At 39.2% G+C, this 12,217-nt stretch overlaps 1 protein-coding gene across 2 annotated transcripts in view; it reads right to left on the bottom strand.

Annotated features, from left to right (window-relative positions):
• LOC134000598 (palmitoyltransferase ZDHHC14-like) overlaps positions 1-12,217 on the bottom strand; it is a 47,902-nt gene that overhangs the window by 15,965 nt on the left and 19,720 nt on the right. For both annotated transcript variants that reach the window (XM_062439988.1, XM_062439987.1), the window contains exon 4: positions 215-367. In XM_062439988.1, the coding sequence (XP_062295972.1) occupies positions 215-367 (153 nt within the window). The remainder of the gene's footprint in view (positions 1-214; positions 368-12,217) is intronic.

The following is a 12,217-nucleotide window of genomic DNA, read 5'->3' on the forward strand; positions in this document are numbered from 1 at the left end:
GTTTAACCGTTTATTGACCTCTTATTGAAATGCATATGGACAGAAAGGATAGAGAATGGCTTGGACTATTTATGGTTATTATACAGATGCATCAAAATGAATGTGGTTAAAAAAAGAAGAAGAAGAAGAATGCAGAACACTGAAAAACACTATGAGCCAAATACGACCCACATTTCATCTACCCAAATTCACATCCAGAGAATCCTTCACTCACCCACACAGTTGTCACAGAGGCTGCAGTGCGAGGCACGTGGCGGTCTGAAGATTTTGCAGGTGAAACAGTATTTCAGCTTGACTGTTTGACCATTGATGACCACTTCCTTGGTCCTGGGAGGAGGCCTGTAGCCTGTACTGCCATTAGCCACATCTTGGGAAAAGGAGAGAATGGAGACAAAAAAAAAAGAGATGCATACTGTAAGAATTAAACGCCTTGGCCTTTAGTTTATGGGCTACACAGAGACAATAATGAACTCCCAAGTGCAGCACTATTGTGTCTTGTGTGGCACTGAAGGTGTGGGAGTATTATAATTATTTCCAATATGACAGCAACTTCAAGTACACAAAAATATCACCTCTTTACAAGAATAAGAATGTCTGCAAACAAAGTGCAACATAGTAAAACAGAGAAGAAATACCACATTATTAGTGGTTCTTACTTTAGGACAAGTATGTTACAAATGTAATAAATGAAAGGTTAAAATTTGATTCAAAGTTAAACACTGGTTCCTGCACGATTTACAATAAACTACTAAATACTTTGGATTATTATACAGGGCTCGAAACGCTGCAAAGGCAAAGCATTTTGTAAACAACACAACTGAACCGATAAAGTTTCAATTTTAAGTCTACTGAACATTTTTTATATATAATGTGTCATCAAATGTAGCATTACTCTGTTTCTATGACAACCTCTACTTTACATACTGGATAATGCAGTAGGCTATATAGAGGCTAGAGGTTACTAATGGCTAGAAAATGTTATAATTATAATGAAGTCTCATCAGAATAAATGTCAAGCTGATGCTTTGTGTCAAACTTGCCACACAGAACAAAGCTTTTGTCCTGCTGATATCCGATGCACACCATCACACCATACTTTTCTACATAACACGTATCCTTACATATTCAGTGACAAATAATGTAATCCAATTCAGATACTATGAACAGTCTGAAATTGAACATATACTTAACATCATGATCCTCAGACTACAATACAAAAAAATGAAAAATGGAGGCAAACTGCTCTGAAGGGTTTTTGTTAAAGTAAGACAGCAGTGATGACAGACTAAACGCTAAGGATGAGAGCGATGATAGTGATTTTCAAGCCATAAAAAGGTAGAGCTCGCATCCCATTATTGCTCAGCTCGCTTCAAGCACTCTCACACACTCTGAGAGCAGGAGATAGTGTGTGTAGGAAGATCATTTACACAGAAGCCCGTAGCATTGCTAACGTGGTATGTCAGTGTGTATTTGGGGGGGTGGGGGGGGTTGTATAGGCTTCAAGAGGCTTGCGTGGGCATTTGACATTTCTAAAAGGAGAGCAGAGGAAATGCAGCCAGTGAGTTCAGTTCTATTGAAATCGTCTCTATTGTGATCAATGCCTACAGAGCGCTCTTCTCTCTTGTCCATACTCCCTCTGTTCCTCTGCCCTCTAAGTAGACTCCATTGAGGAAGATGAAAAATGAGGGGAGTGCACAAACAGTTCGAAGCACAATTCAGGTACCAGTGTCGCCCCAATACAGCAGTTTAGGTATTAATAGCAAAGTTATAGTAATATTAGCTACTGGCAGGTGAAATAAAGGGACCTTCTGAAGGAAACATCTTTGAAGCGTCTTCTGAGATTTCTTACATAACGCTGGTAGGTAACAATACATAATGCTATGTTTACAACACTTGTACAGACTATACTTAGATGCCGCTGAGTGGGAAAAATGGTTCATGTCAGCCTCCTAGTTGTACTTCCGAGTTGGAGATATTGGGAATTTCTTACAGCTACATTATTTCCTCCTTGGCAAAAACTATTGCACTGTGCAGAAACCTGCCACCTTCTCTGCCAGTTGCATACACAATAAGTTATTAACATAATATTTTTCAGTCATTAAAAGCAGCTTTACATGGTTTTGTTTGTATATGACTTCACTTGTTAATGACGAATGACTGGCGCGCAATACAAATGACCAACATAGGCTTGATTTCCATCTATCTGTTGAAATGTACCATCTTGAAATGAATGTGGTAACGTTTCCAAGTCAGAATAATGGGAGGTTTTGCCATTCTTTCCAATTTGCTGACAAGGCATGAATGCAGTGTAAGGCATGTGTTGTTTTACACTGCAGGCAGATATTTGGCAGCAAAGAGATCACCTCAGTGAGCTGGTAGTCGACCATAAGTATTTGCGTGCTGGCCAAACGAGCCTCGAAACATTCTCCACAATATGTGTTCAATTGAAATGATTCAGGAGAGTCTCTATCCTTTTTTCTTTACTCCAGAATAAAATACTGCCAGAATTAGACAAAAGGGACAAAATGAAGTGGAAAACAAAAGTAACACTTATGCCTTATATAATGCGATACACTCAACACTTTAGTTTATAGTGTTACATTTATGGCCACCCCCATGTGGACTAAAATAATATCAAAACAATGAGATACAGTATACATATAATTAAACATTATAATATTGTCAAAGGTAAAAGTATGTTAAATATTTTTTGAGGTTAATGTCCAATTCCTGTAAGTCTATGAAACATTCAATTCACACTTGCGCAGAGGTTGATGTTGTCTCATGTAAGAATAATTTACTTTTTACACCCACTAACATACTATGTGAAAATACAGAATCAAAACTAATGCAAACATAAAGTAACAACTTTTAAAGAGCAGTCTCAGTTTTCACATGTTCAGATTTTATTTTTTCACCAGTACAGAGTGTTCTACTGTCTCCGTCTGTCTCAAAGAGAATACAAAATGATGGTATGCTGGTCCATCAGGAATGTTTTCTATGTACAAAAACAACAAGTTTACTTTCAGACTGTAAATACCTGTATTTTCATACACTCTACTGTAAGTCACCTTTGGTCACACCTTTAAGTACACTTGACCAGCCCATCAACATTCACTACACTTGTTCACAGACGCCTGCAGTAAAGTAATGAGTGAGCAGGGATATTAGAGTAGCTGAAAAAAGCCATTTATACACTTAGCCATCATGGCAGCCAAAGCTTACCCTTACATCAGCATCTAGTGGGAGATCCCTTGGAGAGATAAACCAAACCTAAGAGCTTGATGCTAGGAAATAAGACCAGGTAGACTGGGAAGTGATGTAACAGCTAGGTGTTGCCTGGTGGGGTATAAAGGGAAGCTAATTGCTATCCTGCTGTGTATGTGGAGGAGAGAAAACTGGAGTTTTTGCCTCCACAGATGGAAAAGGATACAAGAATACCATGATGATGTCTAACTTACAGCCATACTGACTTTGACCTGACTAAAACCAGAGAGGGATGTATTCTATTCAGTCAGTAGCGGTTTCAAGATCCTGCTTCACAACAGCTAACTAAATATCAAAACTGTTTCAGTTTCAACAAACATAACACTATAAAAGTGTGAATATGAATCACAAAGTGAAACATGTTCTTACACCTGTTTCCACCAATTCCAAATCCGTTTGACAGCACACAGGTGTAACAGCATAAAGTAGTGTTAAAAAGAAGGTTTTAGAAACCATTTAAATGGAGCATATGCCCACATGACATTTATCAAAAAGCCACAGTGGAAAGTTGAAGGCGTGTTGCTGTTTTGCTGCCAAAGATATTCTAAAGGCATGTGCTATCAATGAGTAAAGCCTCATATATTCCCAATGCATGCACAAAAGGTGTAAGGTGTGTTTCTATCACATTTCCATAAAAAGGAACATCAATACAATAACACTGAGCCGTCAAATTGAAAGTCTAGAACAGTAGGACAGTCTCGCAAGGGCAAAAAAGAAACTGCAAATCAATTGATCAAACATTACCATTTCTACATGGTTTCAATACTTTTATTCACTTATAAGAGATAATATAGTCACAATATACTGAGGTGTTTCAGCTGGTGCTCTTAAACAACAGACTTAGAAGAGCAGAGTAAAGGAAGAGATATAAAGAGTGAGAGAGAGTTGGGCAGTTTTAACTAACTAACTTCAGTCAATTTCATTTAGCAAAACACTTGGGCTTGTGATAGTCACTACAGAAGAACTTCCTTTCTGGCCTCTGTCTAAAGCAAGCCAAGAAAAGTAAAATCTGTCACACAGGTAAAACAGCAGAATGAATCTTCAGGTTAAAACTACTCAAAAATGACATGTGGAGCATCATGGAAAGAACTGAGTGATCAGAGTCCAGACCTGTGGGGTGTTACTGAGGATTTTTACAGTGCAAAGTTTGGATTAATAGATGTATTTCTTTTTCAGAGATGTATAGATTTATGATCTGTTGCTTTGAGAACCAATTAAGTGTAATTTACAATGTGGCCACAATGCAAAGCAGCAGCATTAATGTAGGCTTACAGTTTGTGTGAAACACTGCACTGTTTTCAATCTTTTTTTCCCTGATGCGTTGTTGAGTATACTAGTTGAGTATATAGTAGCCTTAAACTGTATAACTATCTTGTATATAAAGTTTTCTTTTTTCAACTTGCTTCAACTAAGTTAACGGTTGACCTATAAAATTCAATATAGTGTTAAGTACGTGTGACAGCCTGTCCGCACTGGGGCGTGCCATAACTAGAAGCCACTTAGAGGCAAATAACCGCACCAAAACACACAAAAGAGTGGTGATAAAATACTACTGAATCACACTGTATAGTGTAAATAAAGTGAAAGGTAGGGAACAAAGGTTAATATTCGAAGTGATGATCATTAGGCAGCTGTAGGGAGGACGTGCTAAATACAAACAATCATTAGAATGCCAGTCCTGACATTATTCACAAATGATGTGCGATCTCATAATGAAATGAAACAGAGTAGCCATGTTCCACAAACCACAGTAGGATAGGTGCTGGATGCAAAAAAATAACTGAACTAGAAAAGAAAGAGTACCCACATACTGAATCAGAGTTCACTTTACTTTGTTTGTGATGTTTTGACTGACTACAGGTCTTTCTCAGGCAATGTCATGTCATAATGAAACATGACATGTTAAATTTAGAAATAAACCCATGAACTGTATTCTGTGCTACTTTTCTAAAAAATGCAAGATGAAAATCCACAGCATATCTGCATTGTACTATCCAAAAACAAGGGTAATCTAGGGCTGAATGCCAATGTCATCTGTTTCAGACTCTGTACTTTTTCACTTTGGGCTCTCACGTTGTGACTGAGCTGAGAAAAGCCTTGGCCAGGATGTGACATCTGTCTGAGTGAAGACAGACACTGAACAAAGACAGCATGGTGAAGTATTGAATGAGGCCAAAATATTCCAGGAGAGTATGGGAAAGCACAGCACAGCTGCTGCTTCATGCTGGACAACTGGATAACACAGACAGAGAGAAAGAGAAGTGGTAGAACATGATTAATAAAGCCATTATTAGTCATGTGTTAATGTCTTTACTATTAAGTTATAATCCTGCTAATATATTTTTTCAATTGAGGGGCATTAAAATAGAAGAGTGTATCTTTACGTGTGTGTGAGATAGATAGAGAAAACATAATGGATGGAACAAGAGAGAGTGAATGATCAGCGTATTGGGTCAATCAAGGCCAGTCTAATTACTCCACGACAAGTTTGTTTTTCATTGTCTGTTTTTGTCTTTTCTCTTGTGTGCTCCAATAAAACCGCTCTACAGTGACAGGTCTATTCTTCTTCATTCCTGTTCAAGTCCCCTGCAGCTCTATCATCCAATGACTATCATTCCTTTAATCAGTCTTTTTCATGTCTATGTCACTGTAAGCCTGGGGACTAGTCAGGAATGAATGAAGACTGAGATGCAAGAATAGAAAAAAAGTATTTTGCCTCAGGCACTTTAAGAGGGAAATGATTCTTTAAAGCACACAGGATAAAAAGGACATCAATGGCAGATTGTAGGAGAAGCATTTAGTTGTGTTTCATAAGGGAAATCAAGATCCAGTTTCCTATTGGTTAACACAGGCAAGACCTCACACTTGCACCTTTTAATTGCACATGGGGTATTAAAAACAGCTGGTGAAATACAGAGAAACACAGCAGGATTAGGTTTCTACTTTGCACGTTTATCATTATACTAGTTTTCTCTCCTTCTCCCCGTCTGATACTTCATGCCAGGTAGTTTCTCTCTGTATGTCATGCTGAACTGTTAAATTCAGTCACCCTGTGTCATTCATTACAAGAGAGGATAGACTGGGGTTCACATAAAAGCGTTCCACAAATGTGAAGTTGAGATGTCAAGTGGCTTAGTAATAGAGACTCTTTCCACTGGCTGCACACCTATTACTTATTATTCAGCTAATAACAATGAAGTCAAATGTGAATGTGACCTAGGTTGGCTGGATACTGTGAAAGGGGAGGAAAGTGAGGAAGTGAGTCACGGTGTCGATTTAAGCACCAGCATGAATTATGATCAGACTCTCATTCAGAACAAGGTGTTTATTCATTCTGTAGTGCAACAAGACGGCCATTACGGCACTATATCAAACGGACATATAGGATATTGTCATGGCAAGGGCAAAGGGGGCTTTAACATGAGTTAGCAGTCATTGTGAATAACCCTGAACCAAATGTTTCAGCAGTGTGTTGTGACATCCTGGCTGTTTGATTTATTTCACTTTGTTAACTTGCATATGAGAACATTTTTTAGAGGTGGAGGTCATCAGTAGGTCAGAATTATCACAGCTGTGTGAACTGTAAGGAGAACTACAGTGATTCGTTTTAAACCGGTGCCGGATTTGAACTATTTACTGGCATTTAACACCGAAATGATCAGTGTTGAAGTGCCAAATAGATATTAAGCAGCCATCCCTCACATCTTGTGCTGTTCATGACATGACTGTTGATGAAAAGAGCCACACTTTATTCATGGTACAGTCTCAAATTTGCCTCCAGTCAAAGCAAGTTCAAGGCTACAAGCAGAGCTACAAGGTGTTAAAATCCAACAAGGATGTTTGCAGTGTCTTATCACTACAGGGAGAGGAAGCTGTATCTAATGTGATTAAGCTAGCTCTCTTCTTACAGAAAGACTCAAGCGTCTCTCTCTCTCTCTCTGTTAATGGGATGTGTGTTTGAGTTGGGCATCTGAATTAGGTTTCTGGCAAGGATGCAGGCAAAGGAAGCCCTACTAAATATTTCAACAAAAAGTAAGAACAAGGGATAAGTTAGGGTAGAGCATTAACTGGGTTTAGTGATAAAGAATATTTCAATATAATTGCTTCACCCCTCAATATTAAAGAAAGCTGCATCTTATGAGATTAGAAAAATTCTGTGTTAGAACTGGTAACATGCAGCTATGTCCTAGTCACTCATTGATTTCAGGAATCATGAGAGGCTTACTTTTGGTAGCAGTAAAGCTACAGAAAAAAAGAAAAATCAATATAAAAAGGACAGGCTAAACTACAGCAGGCTTCACGGGCTGGAAATTCCTTAAAAACGACTCAACATGTCTGCTTCCTTGGATTTTTTGGTTGCTCTTTCTTACAAAGCAGTTGCCGTTTTCCTCAGGCCTCTAAACATTACATTGTCCATCAAATGTTTTGTCTAAAGCCAAGTGTAGTCTCATTTTCGGTGCATACTTTACAGCTTGGTTTTGTGACAGTGAGCAGACTGAAAGATGAGTTAACGAGACGAGGTGGCACAACACAAGATTTAGTTTGTGGGTATTGTTTAAATGGCATGTACTGTACAGTCTATTTTATGCGGACTTTCACAATTTCTCACCCATCTGACTCACAAGTAAAGTTTGGCCCCATGCTAACTACAATAAACCAAACCACGGATAGGAATTTCATCTGCGAGAGAGAAAGAAAAGAGAGCAAGAGAGAGAGTTTAGTGTATAACCCTGGTTTCTCAACATTGCATCTGTTGTTTGTCAGTCTGCTATTGTCTGAACAAGCCTTTAATGAGGCTAGAACAGAGAAAATACATGAAATTAACCAAAAAGCAGAATCAAGTATGCATTATATAAAATATATTGATGCCAATATTAGACTTTGTGACAGCCCTCTTAGACAGTAGAAACAGACATACAGTATCATTACATCCCTAAATCAAATACCTCTAATTGTATCAGTAACACAAACTCTGTCTTTTGTCCCATGAGTGATGGTCAAGCTGTATACAAGCACTACACTTCCTAAAGCAATCATCAGTTTGTTAAGACATTGTACACTTTGGCATAGTGGAAAGAGTCAGGGCGCACTACCAAAAGTGTGTGTAGGGGGGTGCCAACAAAGAAAAAGGTGGGTTGCACTTCTAGTCCAAAAGGTAAAACTATGTAATTAATCAAACATTTTAAGCACAGGGTCTTTGTCAGGGCATAATACCCTGTAAAGCAAATCATACTTGTACAATACCATGCTTTCCATCCCACACATACTTAGACATGCAAGTATTCTTAGCTTCACTAAGCATGCATGAGCTTCTCTTCAGATATACTCACATGAGGAACATACACACCAACACGTACAAATAGAGACAAGGACATTTTCAACAACAACAACAAAAAAAGTGCTTTAGAGCACTGATGTCCCCACCTTCAAACAACCATATTGAATACTCCTGCAGTCATGAAAAGCTTAAATGTCATTGCATCTTCCAGTGGCATGCCCATCCTTCCTCCAGCAGCCTGAGCTCTAAGCCTTCCAAAATCTATGTCCTCTGCTGGCCTCGAGTCTTGCTGGCAGCTTTAGAGAAAAAACAGTGTGGCTGCCCTGACATTCACCAGCTAGCTTGGACCATATTAGGTGGAGGGATGGAAACAGACAGCTCTGACCATCTCTCACTCTGATTAATGCTTCGGAGAGTCTTTTGGATTTGGCATGCAGCAGCTGAACTGATGCCAGCCTGTCTAGTCCTAACATATTGGGCAGGCAGGCAGACATGCATAGACATCATATGCGGCACACAAGAGAAATCAAATGTTGTCTCCATTTCAAGCAGGGATAAAAAAAAAAAACAAAAAAAAAAACAAGCTGTGCTACCTTTCCCAACCTTACACACCTTCCCTTCCCATTTGTTTTATCAATCTTTATGGTATTTATGCTGCATTAACATTCCACAACAGATGGACAGGCAACTGAAAACAAAGAGGACATATTCATTGAGGACATGTTTAATTTGTTTCTCACATAATTGTACATGTGCAAACATGCCCTGTTTGATTTTTTTCAGGCGACCCACTCTAATGACCTTTTCAAACACTGAAGGCTACAGTAGAGACATCTGCTCTCAATGCCAAGCTATCAGCTTACAATCCTGAAGTACAGCAAGGATGAGACACATCGATGCCACATATTGTACAGACATTAGCTCCTCTGTTTAGTCAACAAATCAATAGTAGTGGGTTGAATTTGAGTGATGTCGCACCTGGACTTGAAAACATCATGATCTATTTATTAAGCCGCTGGTGAATTACAAAACTTATTGGGCTACTGGTGGCCAGACTATTCAGGAATTTTCATTCTAATTAAGGCAGCTACACACAGGCATAGAACACATACACAAATCAGATCAAAAAAGCAGCGAATGAGCATATGGGAAGCAATGCCTGAAGTGGTAGAGAGCCATTACATTATGGTAGCACTGACATGTGAAGAAGTTACCCATGCTCACTAAGCCCGTTAGCTGCTTTGTTATCATCAGCGTCTGCACGGTAACATAAGGACATATTGGTTAGAAAAAGAAGTTGTGAATAAAAATGGATGCTTGCTATCTCGATCAGAAGACAAAGAAAATGCTAGAAGGAAGTCATTTAGTTAGTAATAGAGGCAGCGATGAAGAAGAGAAATGAGGAGCAACCACAAAAGAATCTATGTGCAAACACACATGCACACACAAACCCACAACATGAATAAGTATAAGAGTAAACATCCGCAGTGAAAGCAGATATTATTAACTACTTTGCAACTTCAAAATGCATTTCAATCACTGCTCCAAGATAGGAGGAGCATCCTGTAGAGTGAATACAAGTGGTGAAAAATGAGGAATGAAAAGAGACACAATAACAGACATGCCAAACTGTTTTCTCCTGCAAGATATTGTGGCATGGTTGGTGTTGGGGCTTGGGCTGGGGTCGGATGATCACACTAAGAGCTAACAGATGTGCCAGTAATGTCTTGCATATCAAGCTGCCACGGCACGGCTAGAGCCAAACAGTCCAGCACTGCACAGGTCTGGACAAGGGAGCCAGAGAAAAGGAGAGAAGAAGCGTAAAAGTGTTTGCAGGGAGAGGCAGAGCATCAAGAAGTGAAATACAGTGACAGGCAGACAGATGAAGAGAGAGGAGAGTCAGAGAGGGAGAGGCAAGCACTATAAATACTGACAGAGACTGACAAATAGAAAGAGAAAACAGGGAAAAAAGAAGCAGACAAGAGCAATGAGCAACTATACAAAGCAACTACATTTTCACACTGATTTTCTTCCTTTTTACTAGCAGTGGGAAAAGGCTATGACCTTTTCGTTGTACTAGCTTCTAACATGTAGCTGAAGATGCAAACCAGACTTAAGTACTACCTGTGTGTGTGCGTATGTGTAAAATCTTCACACTGTTACTATCCAGATTCTTTCAAATGGAAGATAATGGTAGCCATTAACGCCATCAACACTAGAGCAGTGTTTACTGGCAGAATCACAAAATGCCATGGGGTTGGATGCAGATGTTTCAGGGACATCTACAGAGAGGGACAATGCAAACGTTGATTAAATGAGCCAAGCTTGACCTAATCAAATTCAAAGAACAAAGTCAACTTTTTCTTGTGAGTGAAAATAAAGGTGACCACAACGACAATTGTGAACCAGCAAACTCCACACTAAAGGAATACATCTCTTTGTATGTATATGTGTGCTTTGCGTATCTCAACAGCTGTTCATCCCTTGACAGGTGTATTGGGGACCCAGGAAGTGTGGTGCTAAGTGTGAAGTTGTATGGATGGGGAGTTCTTGAGGAATATATAAAAATACTTCATAAACAACTTCTGCTTTGTGGTGTCAACAAGCAGAAATACAATCAGCTTTGCATCCCCCACACCATGGTCAGAGGGAAGTTACAACCGTAGTGATAAGAACTACCATAGAGAATTAATTAAAATAATTTAGAGGGCCTGCACCCAAATTAATGGCTGAACTCCAGCTCACTGTGACAGCAGAGCAACCTCCTGCAAGTCCAGTCCACCCAATGTTGAGGCCTATTGTGAGCAGACCAACCAGGCTCTGCTCCTGATCCCTGAGCTGGAGCTTCAGTGGATCACCGGAGAAAAGGAGGAGCAGACCTTCAAACTGGTCAAGGAGACAGACATCCTGATACAAAGAGGTAGAGCAAATGAAAAAACTGTTGGAGAGACAAACAAAGGAGGCAAACCTCCAGCATGGACCTTCTAAGGTTCAGTTTCCCAAACATGGACAGATGAAGAGAGAAGGTTCCCATGAAGTTAGACAATTCAAGGCTCTGGAGACTGAACAGGAACAACAGAAAGAGATGGAGATGCGTTTGGCCCAGCAGATGGAGGAAATCTTTTCAAAATTAAGGGTACCCTGAACCAGGCAAACGAGTACCTGTAGCGCAAAGGACACCATTTTAATAGTAACAGTGAACCAGGCTAAAGAGGACCCTGAGAATGAAAGGCACAAGTGGATTGAAATCTTCCTCCATACAGCTCACCCAAACAACCCTTACTCAGACCTTTTGACACTTTTCTCTCATTAAATCAATCAGAAGCATCAAAGTTTTTGTATATATGTTTTCCAATACAGTTCAACATTTCACAGTATGGAAAATGACATTACAAAATTAAACACAACATAGCACTCATTGAAAGAAACTTTTGAAAACTATTTTTATATGTTTATACTGTTGTTTCTATTGTCATGGTTTCACAGTTTTAATACAGGTAAATATTTATTACTTTTTACTTAATAATCCTCCCTATCCAATTAATTGCTGGATATATATTACAAATGGGAGTCAGGATACAACTCTAGAATTATAAGTTTGGAGTTTATATTTTCCATTCACATAATTTCTCATCAAGACGTCAGCCTATGGCCTGGTCACAAATAAGAAGA

Source organism: Scomber scombrus, chromosome 19 (genome assembly GCF_963691925.1).
Source record: "Scomber scombrus chromosome 19, fScoSco1.1, whole genome shotgun sequence".
In the NCBI taxonomy this organism is placed as follows: Eukaryota; Metazoa; Chordata; class Actinopteri; order Scombriformes; family Scombridae; genus Scomber; species Scomber scombrus.